This window comes from Homalodisca vitripennis, unplaced genomic scaffold, assembly GCF_021130785.1.
Source record: "Homalodisca vitripennis isolate AUS2020 unplaced genomic scaffold, UT_GWSS_2.1 ScUCBcl_10022;HRSCAF=18718, whole genome shotgun sequence".
Taxonomy (NCBI): Eukaryota; Metazoa; Arthropoda; class Insecta; order Hemiptera; family Cicadellidae; genus Homalodisca; species Homalodisca vitripennis.
The window spans coordinates 1-17,857 of NW_025786132.1; the positions used below are offsets into that span (position 1 = coordinate 1).

The 17,857-nt window shown below is 32.5% G+C and overlaps 1 protein-coding gene across 1 annotated transcript; it reads left to right on the plus strand.

Annotated features, from left to right (window-relative positions):
* Positions 1-595: 595 nt before the first annotated feature.
* LOC124374769 (serine/threonine-protein phosphatase 2B catalytic subunit beta isoform-like) lies at positions 596-11,312 on the plus strand (the record flags this gene model as incomplete). Its single annotated transcript, XM_046832923.1, has 3 exons — positions 596-690; positions 2,258-2,384; positions 11,104-11,312. Coding segments are annotated over 3 exons (416 nt in total), but the record flags the coding sequence as incomplete, so codon positions are not given.
* Positions 11,313-17,857: the final 6,545 nt, after the last annotated feature.

Consider the following 17,857-nt stretch of genomic DNA (forward strand, 5'->3'; position numbering starts at 1 on the left):
TATCTTGGATAGGTAAATATTAAATTGCTTATAGGAGCATAATGTTACTCTTTAGATATTAATTTATGTATATTGGTTTTGTAAGTTGAACACAAAAAATATGTTACATTGATAGTTGCAATACTTTTCAGCATATCATAGGTACCTATTTCTTAGTGGTGGTCAAAGAATATTTTATGTATAACATTTAAATGAATACAGATGTGTATTCTTTCTCTGACAAAATTAAACAAGTTAGGATTACTCAGTCAAGTGAACAGGAGAGGAAAAATTCCAATTTCAACGCTCTTTGAACAAGGGAATAACCAACCAGAATAAAGACTTTCAAATGCTTGGTAATCCTAACCTTTTACTTTGCCGTGTTTATTAGTTAACATTTGTTTCTTTCTCTGAGAGCTTTAAGTAAGTTTTCTTCCTTATAATTTTAAAATAAAGTATTTACTGTGTAATAATATAGCTAGGTTCATTAACATAATGAAGCAACCGAAAAATATTAACAATACTTATTGGAAATTTTGTGAGGTTGCAATAATTTGCCTATTGAATTTTTGTTAAAAACGTACATGTTGTGTAAGAAAGTAAATCTTTTTTGCAGGTACCGAATGTATAGGAAAAAGTCAGACGACAGGCTTTCCTTCCCTCATCACAATCTTCTCAGCTCCAAACTATCTAGATGTCTATAACAACAAGGTTTGTACGGTTTATTTCTGTTCTCTAAATATCAATCAATCAATAAATTTATTGTTTTTAAAGTAATAACGTCAGTAATGCAGCACATCACCAAGTCTAGATATACTTATAAATATAGATATAGGTACTATAAATTACAGATAAACTATTACATTTAAAATTCAAATTTTTTTATAAATTGATAACTTTTTGTATGTTAAGGTGTAAAAAAGAGTTAAAATAATGCCAACAATTTAGTTAAAAATAAGTTACTTTAATTAAATGGCAATTAAAAGATTTAAAACAATTGAATTAATCAACAAAACTAAAATTCTACAATTAATAATATATTTATAAATAAATTAAACAATAATAACAAATAAATAATAACAAGAGGTTATAGACTAATTTAAAATAACAAGAAAAAATCAACTGTAAAGAGTTTAGATAAGCAACATCAAAGAGTAAATAATTCTCAAAAAGCAATTTTATTTGACTAACTCCAAAAATCTCCTGAAGGCTGTAAAAAGAATTAACAAGTAACTAGCTATAAAGCTTCTTTCTGAAAATTGAGTCAGGATATTTATAAACCATTGGTATTTATTTATTGAAAACTTTTAATGAAATTACTATGTGACTGTTCATGGGTTTACTAAGACGGTTAAATTCAATTTCCAAATTATTTCGATTCCTGGTATTGTAGTTATGAATATTGGATCTGAAGTTTAATTTATCTGGTTTTTTCATAATGTACACTACCAAATCGAAAATGTACACATTTATTACCGTAGGTATTTCCTTAGCCATGAAGAAAAGGTGCCTACAGTTGTCTAAAGGATTTGACCTGAAATAATTCTTATACATTTTTTTGAGCAGGTAAATTTTCATTTATCCTACTGCAATTACCCCACATAGTATGAGACCATACCTTAGAACCAAATACATTCTGAGTTATATCCATCCATCATAATGCAAGGAAGTTCAACGTAGAAAAGTTTAAAAAAAATATAGACAATGGAAAACTTTACAACTATAGTCCAATCTTGATAATCCGACAGATATGGGACCAGCACTCTGTCGGATTTTCAAGGAGTCCGGATTACCAAGGGTGCCATTTACACAATGCATAAATAACCTATAATCAATAAGAAACGTGAAAATAAACAAACACTTTACTGTAAGAAACAAACTTTTTTTATTGTACGTACCTAGTTATAGTAGAATGAACAAACTGTGCATACATAATACATAAGTGAAAACTCTTAAAATACCATCTTTACACTAAAAAAAACTCAAAAACAGTTTTTTGCTTCTTCTCACTTAAAGATTCTGTACACTTGTATAGTACTACAGTGGCCTGAGCGGCCAGTACAGACTGCCGATAGCCTTTTTTCGAGCGTGTTGGACTAACCGAAACGTGTCGGAATGGCAAATGTCAGATTATCAAGATTGGACTGTATTTTATTCATTTACCCACACAATAGTTAACAAACTTCTAGCTGGTGTTTAGGTTTTACGAGTTGTATCTCATTGTTTTAATACTCGGGATGTTTCGTATGGTAAATATAGAATAGAATAATTGCTTCAGGCTGCAGTGCTGAAGTACGAGAACAACGTGATGAACATCCGACAGTTCAACTGCTCTCCTCACCCGTATTGGCTGCCCAACTTCATGGATGTCTTCACCTGGTCACTGCCGTTTGTTGGAGAGAAAGGTAATGTGCAATTAATACTTTTTTTACCAACAATCTAACGAAGTTTGGCTTGTTAGTTTTGTGTTAGCATATATCAAACACTACAGCATTAGGATAAAATTAAATGATACAGAAAGTTTTGATCCAATTCTAATAGTTGTCTAGTAATGTAATTATTCAAAAGAATTAAAAATAATGTTTAGCTTAAAATTAAATATAAAGATAGTACCATGTTGAATAGTTCTCGATATGTTAATATGTTAAAGAAAGTAAAGAGCCAATTTACATTATATAAGCACACAACCTAGTTGTATATGAAATTGATGTATGTTTCCCTAATTTCTTAGGAACATCCATTTTATTGATGGTGGTTAAAATGGTAAGGTGTCTAAAGGGTTTAAAAATAAAAAATGGTACGTTTTTCATAAGTTTTGTGTTTTAACTTTATCATACTTATAACCCACTGTCAGACGTAAATTGGTGTCAGCATGACAGAGCCAAGTGCAAGGAGTGAGTGGAATACCACAGAGTGAGTTTATGGTCAGGTTTGGAAGAGAACAGTGTTGAAACATGAAGATAATGTTATTGGATTTAATATTGTATTGTTGAAAAAGCAGTCCTGCAGTTACTTTGGATGAAGTCGTTATTCCACTTAAAGAGCCAATAGCCAGCCCTTTAAAAGTTTATAAAGGACCCCCTATCACTGCTAAAAAATTGGTTGACAAGGAATCCTTCGAAGAATTTTTTAATAGAAACATTGAAGAAGCCCTCAAAAACAGCTCCAAATCTACTTACAGTTTTAGCCGTGATAATAAATGTTCTGTTACAGAGAGTTCAAAAGATAATTTTTTAGAATTTGGAGAGCTAACAAAGGCCAAAATGAAGGAAATGAACTTGTTACCGTTTTTATAGTACATATATTGAATTTATGTGGAGCTAATACTTTATAAATTAAAACAACTTTTCGGAAATACTTGATTTATTCCGAAATTTAAGTTCACCAAAAAGTTAACAAAGTTTACAAACTTTTGATTCAATTTTCTTCAAAATGTCACTCAATCGAAACAAATCTAATTAAGAGTCTGATCAAAAGGTATTAAAATTAAAATTAAACTAAAAATGCATACTTCTCCAAAAATGGTTTAAATTAACAAAACAAAATAAAAAGTTCTCTTCTCAAAATACTCAAAATTAATATAACACAAAACTTGATATTTACTTTATGACGAAAATTTAATTCACAATACTTCAAAAAATTGAATTAAATTTTCAGACTCTGAAAGATGGGAAACTTTAGAAATTTTAATTACAGTATTATAAAAATAAAAGATATTAAACTATACGCTGGTACAGGACTTACTACTTTGAAGATTACGGAGGCAGAACGGAAAATAAAACGCACTAAAGAAAATTAAATACTTGAAATTGAATTTACACGCGATAAATAATTACTCTAAATCCCAACTATAGGGTTAGAGAAAAAACTTCAGCTTCGACCGGTAACAAACCCTTCTCGTGGAAACTCTAAGACTCGACTGACCCCTTCTCTCTCTACAGCGAGCCGGGTTGGAACGTATCACCGTAGCTCGATCAGCTGATTGACCGGTCTAACTGAACAAACAATGTCCACGCACCGCGTCTAGTTAACAAGAGCCTACTTCCTACCGCGATTCAGCATAAATAAATTAGAACTATGGTACATATCTTTCCCTAGCCCGAAGCTGAAATCACGGTAGGAACCTAAACCTTTAAAACACTCATCCCGGATTAAGTACAATAATATCCCTCCACATGCACACTTTTAAATAACAATCTTGGTACTTATCACTACGTGGAGGCCGTGATGCGTAGTCCGAGGGGTGGTGTGGTAGGATAGCCCGACGTCCAGTATCAGTCCGGAGGTAGCCATCGCTATCGCCATTGCCGAGGGATGTGGTTGATGTGGAGTCGATGCACAGCTCCCCCAATGACCTGGCGGTCGGTGCAGTGCGGCGGCCTCGTAGATCTTGTGGTTGGCTGGCTCTGTTCACTAATAGCACTGCTACCTGCTCCTCCAATCTAACAACAATTTCAGCCCGCGAGGCATTGAGCTCTTGGAGGACATTCCTTTTTACAATAATATTCCCTCCGTATAATTGTATGGCTGTCAGTCTTTCACGGTGTTCTTAATCGTACGCCTGCGCCAGTGTCACGAATGTAAACCATCACCATATGTTGTTAATTACAATACACTCCATTTACAGGGATCAAAATGGCACAATAATCAATTGTTTACACACAATAAACCTCATATAGTGATAAAAAAAAAAAAAACAATATTACCCTGTCCTTCGACATTTGAAGGAACAGGGAAGAAATATCACTATCAATACAACTCATTGTATACCAAAAATATTACCCTGTCCTTCCCTATTGGAAGGAACAGGGGACAACAACACCACAACATTACCAAAATTACCCTGTCCTTCTACATTTGAAGGAACAGGGAAGAAATATATCTCATGATATATCACAATACCTCTGTGTATTAATTTCATACACAATTAATGCCATTCATTGTCCCTGAAAATTACATGGTTTACAACAACACTCCTATCACACACTTACACTGGCATTTTATATTATGACTTCTCATCTTAGCCATACAATTGCTGAAATAAAAAACGTCGTCACATCACCCCCTTTTATATTCCATTATTTATTTTTACTATTATAATAAACTACTGGACTCTCATACTTAACTTGTTTTGTGTTTTGGGCCAAATTAATACATAAAATATATAATCAATTCTTGAAGTTAATTTAAAAATAAATTATATTGCCATTTTATTGTTTTTAGACCCATCTTCAATTCCTTTTCAACAATATAATTGTCCTGAAAATAAAACATACTGACCTTTGCGCGGGGGCTAATGTTTATTGAGTTTTCAAATTTCACATTTCAAATTTAAATTTAAATTTAGAAATATGCACCTTTAAGAAAAACAACCTATCTTTACTATCAAGTCATAAATGCTATCACTTATCGGGCTCACTTACTTTTCACTTATCAGGTTCACTTCGCTTTCACTTATCAGGTTCACTTGTAATAAAACTTTACGATACGGACTCTTACAAACAAATACTTTTACAAGGGGCCGAGTTATTCCAGCTTGATTACATCCGGACCTTTTTCAAAATTTACACAGGAAGCTCTCGACAATATTCCTATCTCCTGCCCTCATTGTTCTTGAACCTTTCATAACCATAATTATTTTATAAACCCCTTTCAGATTACAAGCCCTGTCCCTAATATTAAATTTCAAAGTGGACCTTCACATTTTTCTAAGATTCTAACAATGTCGTATTTTCAGAAGCATTTCCGTCCCTAAAATTTATTTCAAATATTAATTCCTTTTTGAGCAACAGATCCACATGCGCTAGCTCCATTTTATTTTAAAATAATTTTCTTAAAAATAAATAAAATATTCTAAACTCACAATATTATTCTAAGTCCTAAGTCTTACTCACTACACAAAATTATGCAGGTTTATACACACTTTTCAAGTTTATACAAGTCTTACACAAGTCTTATACAAGTTACACACACTTTCATGAATTATACAAGTTTATACCAGTTTACAAGTTCTTTCCTGTAAGTAACCTGTTGTACAAGTTTATGCTCAAAAAAGAAATAGCAGATTTGCGCAAATTATGTACCGTTTTTATAGTACATATATTGAATTTATGTGGAGCTAATACTTTATAAATTAAAACAACTTTTCGGAAATACTTGATTTATTCCGAAATTTAAGTTCACCAAAAAGTTAACAAAGTTTACAAACTTTTGATTCAATTTTCTTCAAAATGTCACTCAATCGAACAAATCTAATTAAGAGTCTGATCAAAAGGTATTAAAATTAAAATTAAACTAAAAATGCATACTTCTCCAAAAATGGTTTAAATTAACAAAACAAAATAAAAAGTTCTCTTCTCAAAATACTCAAAATTAATATAACACAAAACTTGATATTTACTTTATGACCAAAATTTAATTCACAATACTTCAAAAAATTGAATTAAATTTTCAGACTCTGAAAGATGGGAAACTTTAGAAATTTTAATTACAGTATTATAAAAATAAAAGATATTAACTATACGCTGGTACAGGACTTACTACTTTGAAGATTACGGAGGCAGAACGGAAAATAAAACGCACTAAAGAAAATTAAAATACTTGAAATTGAATTTACACGCGATAAATAATTACTCTAAATCCCAACTATAGGGTTAGAGAAAAAAACTTCAGCTTCGACCGGTACACCTTCTCGTGGAAACTCCAAGACTCGACTGACCCCTTCTCTCTCTACAGCGAGCCGGGTTGGAACGTATCACCGTAGCTCGATCAGCTGATTGACCGGTCTAACTGAACAAACAATGTCCACGCACCGCGTCTAGTTAACAAGAGCCTACTTCCTACCGCGATTCAGCATAAATAAATTATAACTATGGTACAAACTAGACATCCCACCACCCCAAGTTGTAACTAATACAAAGGCTCAAAAATCAAGAAAACTGTCAATTTTTCACCAAAATATTGACAGACTTGGCAATAAAATTGATCGGCTTGCTCATTTTTTACATACTTCTAACCCGGGCATTTTTAGTAATGAGTGAACACGGACTAAACTGTGAAACAATTAAAATTGGAAAAATTCCAAATTATTCTCTAATAACTTCTTTCAATAGAGAACACCATATAAAAAGAGGAATTGCTATCTACAGAAATAACATGATTGGTTAAGAAGTCAAAAGTCTCAACTTAGAGAACCTAAGTATTGAACTAACATGTGAAGTCGCTGCTGTGAAACTCCAGATAACCAGGAAACGGCATTTGTATATTCTTGGTGCTTACCGTCCACCTAAAGCATCTCTCAGCCAGGCACTTTTAATCCTTTCCGATCTTCTGGAAAGAATTCCACTGGAGAACAGCGGGATTTGCCTGGTTGGGTATTTTAACTTTGACATGTTAGATAAGACAAAAAGAGAAAAAAATACTATTTGATGAAACTCTTGCTCCTTTTGACATGATTCGACTAGGATCTCCCACCTACCAGAATTACTCACACCTCTTCAACTTCTATTGACATGGTTTGTACAAACTTCAATTTTAACTCTATTTCTGTTGATGTTGTGCACACAGGACTTTCAGACCATACAGGGCAATTTACGTCTGTGGACATACCTTCGAAAACAGCTGAAAGTAACATCATTGACAAAAAGGTTTTTTAATAATAATAACCTTACATGCCTCAAGGGATTTCTATCTATCCAGAGCTGGGAAAAAGGTATATGAGTCTAGCAGTGCAGAAGAAGCCTATTGCAACTTCCTTTCCATTTTAACGTCGGCTATGGACATTGCCTGTCCTGTGACCAAAACAAGAGTCAAGCCTAGTCGACAGAATAGTCTTGAACTACTGAATCCTGATATTGACCTGCTAAGGAAACAATTCCTGAAAGCTCAGGATCGTTATTTGTCAACCAACAGCCAAGAAGACAAAGAAAGGGCCTCAGCAAAGAAGAAGACATATGACCTTAAGTTGAAAGAAGTAAAAAAACAAACAAATGAAGCACATATTAACCAAGCCTCTAATAAAAGCAAAGCAACCTGGGAAACAATAAATAAAGTAAGACCTTTGAAAGAATCACCTTCAGGAGGAGGAATGGCAGATTAACACTGGCTTGGAAACAGTCTCCGACATTGGTGAGGTGGCAAATATTTTCAATGAATATTTCGCTACAATAGCAGAGAAAACTTTAAAGAAAAATAACAGTTACCAACAAAGGACAACACTTAATAGCCTACCTGACCTTACAGCTAACACTGTTTCATCCTTTCAACCTGCAAATGTTGACGAAGAGTTACTTAACACAATTAACAAATTGAAATCTTCTACGTCTTCTGGAATAAATGAAGTTTCAGCTAATCTCCTAAAATCTTGCAGACTGGAACTCTGCCATCCTCTTTCCGATGTTATCAATAAATCAATGAGCCAAGGGGTATTTCCTTCTAAATTAAAACTCTCAAAGGTGTTTCCTCTACACAAACAAGGAAGCAAATATGAGATTCAAAACTACAGGCCAATTTCTTTAGTTCCAACAGTTTCAAAGGTTTTGGGAGAAAATAATTTTGAGCAGATTAATGGATCATCTTAACACAAACCACTTAATTCCTGACAGACAACACGGCTTTCTAGCGGGGAAATCAACCATTACAGCATTGACAGACCTAATCGAACACATAATTGACAGTATTAACGCAGGCAACACAGTCACCAGCACCTTTCTTGATCTCAGTAAAGCTTTTGATTGTTTAGATCATGGCCTACTTTTAAGCAAGTTGAGCTCATTGGGCATAAAGCACTCTGTTTTGAATTGGTTTGGCAGCTACTTAACAGGACGAAAACAAATAGTATCCATCAAGCATACTCTAAATGGAAAAACAGAAACTGGAATATCTCCCCCTCTACCCATAACCAGAGGAGTGCCCCAAGGATCTGTAATGGGCCCAGTACTGTTTCTTTTATTTATATCAGATCTTCCATCCCATATAAACCACTTTAGTTATCCTGTCATATATGCTGATGACACAGTTCTTGTATCTAGCAACAAATTAATAGAGCAACTTGAAATAAGCACCTTCATATCTGTTAATATGGCTCAACAGTACTGTCTGAACAATGATCTAGTTTTCAACGAGTGCAAAACAAAACAGTTAATTTTAGGAAGACATGACGATGCAGTTTGCGAAACTCCAGGGTTGGAACGTGTCTTATCAACTAAACACCTTGGTGTCACTCTAGATGAAAAACTGTCTTGGAGCCACCACATTGACGAGATGTGCCACCAACTTAGCTCGGCTATTTTTGCCATAAAAAGAGTGAAAGCTACAAGTACATTTGAGGCAACAAGGATCACTTATTTTGCACTCTTTGAATCAAAGATCAGATATGGCATAGTCTTATGGGGAAACAGTTCATGCAGTAATTTAAATAGGATTTTGGTCCTTCAAAAAAGAGCCCTTAGAACAATGGCTAGCCTTCAACCCCTTGACAGCTGTCGTGAAGTCTTTAAGAACTTTAATATTTTAACTGTGACATCCCTGTATATTTTAGAAGTTGTTTTACTTGCCTGCAGACTCAAGTTACCAAAAAACAAAGACATACATGGGCGACAAACTCGCCATGCCGACGATTTCATCCTTCAACCCCACCGGACTGCCTTGTTTGAAAAAAAGCCTTCATATGCAGGGGCAAAAGTATTTAATGTTCTACCTGACGAGTTGAAGACTCAAGATTCAGCTACAATGAGAAGACAACTTCGAGAGTGGCTAATCAATAAATCAATTTACACAATGGACGAGTTCATGACACATGCTGGAGGGACTCCTCAGCATTGACTACAAAATACCGGAAGAAACACTTTGTAAACCATCTTATTCTGATTTCTATTTCTACCTGTCTTTCTTACTGTAACTTGACGCTTATTCTGTTCTTTATGATTATGATTAAAGTATTATTGATTGATTGATTGATTGATAATATTGTATTGTTGAGACAAAGCCAGATGAGCATAGTTCACTTTAAAGGAGTAAGTTGACACCTCAATGTCTGAGTCTATTGGCAGGTCTGGAAGAGAACTGTGTTCAAACAAGAAGATGATGTTATTGAGTATAATGTTGTATTGTTGAGACAAAGCCAGATGGGCATAGTTCACTTGAAAGGAGTGAGTGGAATACCTCTGTGTCTGAGTCTATTGACAGGTTTGAAAGAGAACAGTGTTCGTTCGAACAAGAAGATTATTTTATTGAGTTTTCTATTGTATTGTTGAGACAAAGCCAGATGGGCTTAGTTCACTACAAAGGAGTGAGTGGAATACCTCTGTGTCTGACTCTATTGGCAGGTTTGGAAGAGAACAGTGTTCAAATAATAAGATGATGTTTTTGGGTTTAATATTGTATATTTGAGACAAAGCCAGATGAACATAGTTCACTTGAAAGGAGTGAGTGGAATACCACAGTGTCTGAGTCTTTTGGCAGGTCTGGAAGAGAAAAAATGTTCAAACGATAAGATGATGTTATTAGGTTTAGTATTGTTTTCCCCAGGAGGATCTGATTGGTGTTTTAGGCGGTTTGTGGAACTGTAGATACCAAAGTCTGTCTGAACTCATTGTATACTTCCAGGGTGTGAAAAACGCCCTTGTGACTTAAGGCATGGCAAGCAATGAGTATCTCCGTTAGAAACAGAAGAAGAAGAATTCTTTTACATTTTTAAACGTTTATACCATTTGAAAACCCTTGTTTTATTCATAGCAGACTCATCATAGACCTACATGGTCAGTGCCGCAAACATGATAATAGCATCAAAATGATAACGTTGCAGTCACTGTAGCATTAGGCCTCACTCATACTTCTATGAAGACGTTATATAAAAGATTCCATTAGTTATGATAAGAGCCTTAATATTGATGGCAATTATGAAGAAAGTAGAAATAGTGTGAGCTTTCATGTAAAAATAAATATTGTAACAAAAAGTTACTTTATTTTTTTTTATATATGAATACTATACTTACTTAAAGGACATGCCTCATATGTCATAAAAATTTAGAAATAACAGATTTTGAGACAGGTACTCTGTTTAGTAACAGTGTGTTCTTTTAGTTAGTTGGGCATTTGATATGATTGCGTAATGACTTATTGCAGTGACGGAGATGTTGGTGAACGTGCTGAACATCTGCTCGGACGACGAACTTATGTCAGATGGAGACGACGCATTAGAAGAAGGTACGTCATCATTTTGTACATTGCAATTATCTTATAATACGCATACTGGGTTATATTTATTTTGGTTATATGTATTTTGCCTTAAACGATCATTAATATATTTACTTTTATAAAATAGTAGCAAAATAAGTGATTAGTACTCAACTCTCTTAGGTGGCAGTTTATTACCACTAGTTTTTGTATTAATTTACAATCTTCAAAAATTCAAAGGGTAAAATTTATATGTATTTCCTATAAGTAGTTCATAAAATAATCATTTAAAAACTTATTTCCAATGTTTTTGTATTTTATTTCCAAAATATTTTATTTAAATGTTTTACAAAGAAAACATGAAATCAAATTCTTTAAGGTGTTGCTGTAGAAAAAAACTATTTTTTTCTATCAGCTTTATTAAGAATTTAATAAATATTTCAATTTGTGGGGTATTTTATAACAATCTTTCTCTTTTTATTGGTTAATCTATCTAGAAGTAAAAACAAAAATTTGTTATTAAATTTTATTTTATTTATCCATATTAGCAAACTTAAGTCTAAGTAAAGGAAGACTATTTTTATTATGAACATATAGGTATCAAACATATGTGGTCTTAAAAATATTATCCAAAATTTTCAGTTCAACATGTTGTTGGCCTAGGCACTAATCAAATATAACACTAGTCTCAAGTACTTTGATAAAAAAAAGCAAATTAATGCTTTGGCTTTGTAAAAAAACATTTATTAATTTACTCATCTCTAATTGTGTAAGAAGTGAGAAATTACTGTTACTAGAATTTTATTGTATAAAATTATCAGCATTTCTGACAAGATTTGAAGATTCTTTGTATTGTTTTATATCTGATTATCATTATGATAAACATCAAAACAGTTAATATGGTGCATAAAATATGTTTTTTGCTAATAGTTTTGATTTGCAATCAAAGATTTTTTTAAATAAGTAAATTTTTCTCCCAAATTCTCATGTACTCCAAAAATAGAAATAACGCCAAATATGAATGGAATATTACAAAATATTATATAACGTTTAATGTAGTTAGTGTAAGTGATGAGTCAGTTTCTGTTTTTCTTCATAAGTTGGTTCCCAGTTCTTGGTTCAAAATCTTATTCCTTTAAACACTTATGGAATTAGGAAATGAAAATTCATACTTTTAGAAAAAGTGTGTATTTTAAAATATTTCAATATCTGTTTCTACCCAAGTGACGGTCAAATTAGGTCAATATTATAAATAAACTAATGTATAAATAAATTTAATGACATTTTTTCTGGACTTTTTTATTTGCTGTTGAATTTTTCAGTCGGGTTTTTACATTAAATATCTAAGTATAACGAGAAAAGTATGTATAGGCTTCACACATTTGCACAACAAAATTATTTCACTATGTTTTTTCCAATTTTCTTTTGTACCCCTTGGGGTACAAAAAACATTAAGCAATCGTGCGCCCAATGGGGTACACGAGAGTCTGAGGTATTTATTTCAGCGCGGGCTTAAATTTAACAAACCAAGGCAGGCAAATAATTAAAACACAATACATTGCATAACAACGTGTACCCCATGAACACGCTTTACGAAAGATTGTGACAGATCGCGTGTACCTGATGGGGTGAACGTGTTAAAAGAAGTCTTTAATGCTAAAATTATTTTTTTTTTTTGCTTATTACTGCCTAATAGCTTTGACCGATGTCTATTGTAACTTGTAATGTTGCTTAGTGACTAATAAAGACATCTTGTATCTTGAATCTTTTGAAAGTACTTATCTATTGTTAGTACAACAGTACAAATGTTGTAACATACATAAACTAGGTATTAAATGAAAGAAGATGTTATTGGAACAAAGTTAATCAAATTATCATGTACAACTTTCAGTGTGTTGACTCAGGAACTAAGACGATCAGCATTAAAAACCAAAGGTACAATAACATTAGTAAAATAATGAAAATTGCCTCAATTAATTTTGCTACATTAATTTTGCCTGGCAATATAATTTTCGCATGTTCTCCAAACAGTTAATTTGTAAGGTCATTAGTTGTCATGGAGGAACTAAATGAAAGATTAATAGATTTACATTAGGATTCTAGTTATTTATCCTTAGTTCCAATTTTTTTTTTTCAAAGAACCAGTGAGCTGGGAACCAAGTATGGAAACTGATACATCACTAGCTACAGGGTTGTTACGTCACTAGCTGCAGTTGTTTTCTAAACTTGGACTGATCATAATCACTTATTTTTCATTTATATTATTTAGTGTACACTTACATTGCAATTGAATCCACAATGCAGTGTTAAGTGTAATTTGAAATTTCATTACAACTCAGAAGATTCAAAATCCTATTACTGATATATATTTCTAGGAAATTTCCTAAGTCAGTCTGCCTAGCATAGAAAATAAACAATATTTTCTTTACATGTATTTTGTAAGTCAGGCTTTTCAAATAAACATGCTGTGTACTTTGTTTGCATTATTTAATAAACATGGGACATAATTTATAAAGGGGAAGTCTTAACAAAAAAAATACAAGTAGCATTTTTTGAAATTGGATTTTGTACCAAATGTGTAAATGTAGGATATTTTGCACAGCAATTATAAACCATTTCCACTTTGAAACAAAATTACAAAAAGTAAAAATTTTATATTAATTTTTAAAACAAAAATACATATTTATATTCAAACATTTACAAATATTTTCAATGCATCATTTAATTATTAGCTTTACATTACTTTTTATTCATTACATTTTGTAAAAAATATAAAATTTTAATACATTTTATGTATTTTAGTACAAGATAAGATGAGCAAAAAAGTTAATGAAATTCTAAATATTTTGTCCAGTATCTGACAGTCAGTTTTGAAATAATATATTTCATAAAATGATTACAGATAAATTAAATATAAAAAACACAGCAAATATTGTTGAAGTATGAAAACTATGTTCCTGAATTACTTCACAGAGGGCAGAAAGTAGCAATTACTTCATAATGTAAACAATGTTTGTGAAGGTATGTGTAATGGGTTTTGTAAATAAGAAACATGTTCTGGTTGAGATATGAATTCCTTTTTTTAATGATTTAACTCAACAAATAAATGTATTCCTTAAATCCCCCATTTGTATGTTTTCTTGAATTGAACAAGGAGTATCAGCAATTCAATGTTTGTTGTAATGTTGTATATTTACTGTTGTACTTTTACACAGTTGTTAGTCAGTAAATTACAAATAAAATTGACTTGTAAAACACTCTGACTAGAGTAATATAGCAAACTTAAATTTAAAACAGATTACACCTAGAAAAAACTGGAAAATCAATTGCTTGCCCTTGAGAAAATATTTTAAAACTAGTTCCTAGCAGTTTACCAGTATGTAGGATTAAACTGACCTTTATTTTCCCGCAATTTAGGGAAATAATTAACTTTAGGTATAATAAATCCTATTTGAATAAAAATAATGGCTATCTGTGTCTGGGATTAGTTTTACTATGAAATCTATTATTACAGTGTAATTTAATAGATTTAAAAAAATCGTTTTTTAGTAATACATTTTTTAGACAACTAACTGTCACTTCTTCTAATAACTAACCACGCTTACTAACAAAAGATGTCTGTAGTTCAGTAGTCTTGTGTCAGTTGTTTACAAATCTTTCTGGAACAAAAAGAAAGATGCTGGTTGAAAATTTTAAACCTTAAAATGCTTTGTCATAATATAATATCTCTACTGTTAACCTTAAAGAGCGTATAAAGCACTGAGTTTGATGTTACTTCATAGTTTACTTAAAAAAACCTGCCTTTAAAATTATGTATTGAAACAAGATGTAAGAAGTTTTTTGGTTAAGAATATATCGAGTTAATACATTGATCAATAAAGACACAAACTTAACAGTATAATAAATAAAAAATTCAAATACAATTTCTGAGCCTTTAGTAGTCCAAACAATTCTTAAATGCATTTTCTGCAATGACTGATGGGACCCTATTTGGCAAAAACGCTTTTGAAATAAAATTCTGTGGAAGAGTAACACTTTTATTACTAAACTTCTTTAATAATAAACTCTTAATGCAGTCAACTGTTGATTATCTGGAGTGATAAAGGTATTAATGACAGAGAGGTAACTTAATTATTGTTGGTTAATCCAAGGACAACTACAAACCAAAACGGATTCAAATATGGCACTGTGAATATTTTAGAGAAGTCCTAGAATAGTTTATTATTAATTTGAACCTTTCAAAAATAAATAAGTACAGATCCTTAGGGTTTTAATTAAATATGAGAGGATAAAAAAAGAGAAGGAAAACAATTCTGTGACAAATAAACTTATGAGATTTCTCTGAATCTCATTATTTTACAACCACACTTATCTTGCGATTCCTGTTTCTCTTGTCATTGTGTAAATTGTTACACCATCACTTCAGGTTGGTCACCACTATTAATGTAAGGATATGATGAAGGTTTAACTCTTTAAGTGCCAACTATATTTACTTGTAGTGCTACACATTTTTAGGAGTTTTTCAAGCATATGTTGAAAGTAAATTAACATATTGTAACATATTATATATTTTTTTCAGCAAAAGCTAAAAAATAAGAAAATTATAATTACAATTACTTTCTATGTTTGTGAAAAGTTTTAAAAGCTTATATGTTAACTTTTTTCACATTTTAAAAGCATAGTACTTTTTAATAAACTCTCTCAAATAACAATAAAAAATTACAAGATAAAAAACTTGCACATGTACTTTGTACGAAAAAAATGCAGGAATGAAAAATGTGTTGTTTTGTTTTTTTTTGCTGCTAAAAAGCCCTAAAAATCTGGCAAAGTCAAACAAGTACTTTAACAGGTGATTTTTATAGGGTCTATAAAAGAGTCCTTGTAGGTATTTTTACCTATTTCTGACCTTGTATTATAATTTAATAAAAAGCTAAAATTCTGAAATAAAACTCTTAAGGAAATTCAAAACTATTTTATAAATAATAACGAAGTAACTCATGTAAATAGTAACTCCCATAAAAAACATTCCAGCTGATGATATCTTAAACTAAAATCATCTCTAGTCTAGCGACAGCATTTAGGAAAAAATAATAAGCTAATAGTACTTTTGTTTTGTTTATTACTATATAAAATACATTGAGAAATATCATGGACGATATCAAAGAAATTTAATATGAAAAAAATAGAAGATGTGTTATTTGCTGTTGTCCACCTAACCTTGTGTAGCACGATGTCAGCACAATGTTTAGAACAATGTATACAAAATACAAAAATTATATTCAATTGATTAAATTCTCGTTGAGAGAAGTGGACTATAAAGGGTGAGGCAGAAAGGATGAACGGTTTTCAAAAAAAGCAATATGTCGTTACCTGTGCATAAAAAAAACATTTATTTACAGAATAATATTTCACATAATCTTACCATTTTAGAAAATTAATGTTTGAAAACAACATCTGACAGGTGAACGGCCGTTTTTCAGCGATGCACTTTACAAGGCGCTCTCGGAAGTTGGCTTCTACTCTTTCTAACATTGCCCTGCCAATTTGTTCGACTTCCACACGAATTGCTTCCTTTAGTTCTTGAAGTGTACGTGGTTTATGCTGGTAAACACGTGACTTGATGAAACCCCACAAGAAGTAGTCGCACATGGAGAGGTCTGGGGAACGAGGAGGCCAATCAATGTCACCAAACCGAGAAATGATGCGACCACGAAAAACAGCCCGAATTGCTTCCATTGAATTTCTTGCTGTGTGAGCTGTTGCCCCATTCCTGCTGAAACCATACTTGCCGGATAGGAATATGTTTTCTTCTTAGTTCAAGTAGGAAGAATTCAGTGAACATCTGTCTATAACGTTCCGAGGTTACCAGTTACAGTGGTCCCGTTGTCGTCTTCAAAAAAGTATGGGACCAATAACAAACTGTACTGCTCACAGCACACCAAACTGTCACCTTGGGACTGTGTAATGGTGTCTCATGCATTAATTTTGGATTTTCATCTGGACCAAATAAACGAAAGTTCTGCTGATTAACGGTACCATTCAAATGAAAATGTGCTTCATCTGTCGTAAACAAAATGATGTTTTCATTTTGGTCAAGTATGGCCTTCATTTCTCGAGCAAAATTTAGCCGCTTTACATAATCGCCAGGATTCAATTGTTGAACCATGGCAATTTTGTAGGGATGAAATCCTAGATCGTTATGTAAAATTACGCTTTACTGACCGATTACTGATGTTCAGTTCAGAAGAATGTCTCCTAACAGATCGACCAGGACTACGGAGTATGGCTTGCCGAACTCTTTCCACATTTTCTGGAGTGCGTACAGTGCGATGAGCCCCCTGGCGGTCGTTTATTTTATCACTGTTCCTACTGAAACGAAATGATTGAACCCAACGTAAAATGGTGTTACGGGTGGGTACACTGTTATTTCTCGCAAGATTGAAATGACGACGAAACTCGCGCTGAACTGCAACAATACTCTCATTATTACGAACAAAACTGTCGTAAGTAAACACACGGTGTTGCACACTCCAACGACTCCATGATGACGACCTAAACAATGACTAAACAAAATGGTATGTTCTACCGAACACATGGCCACTTCAGTCGCCCCACTCCCACTACCCAGATCAGAATATTATCTGTTCTAAAAACATCCATTCCTTTCTGCCTCACCCTTTAGATTGATGACAAATCTTTTTCT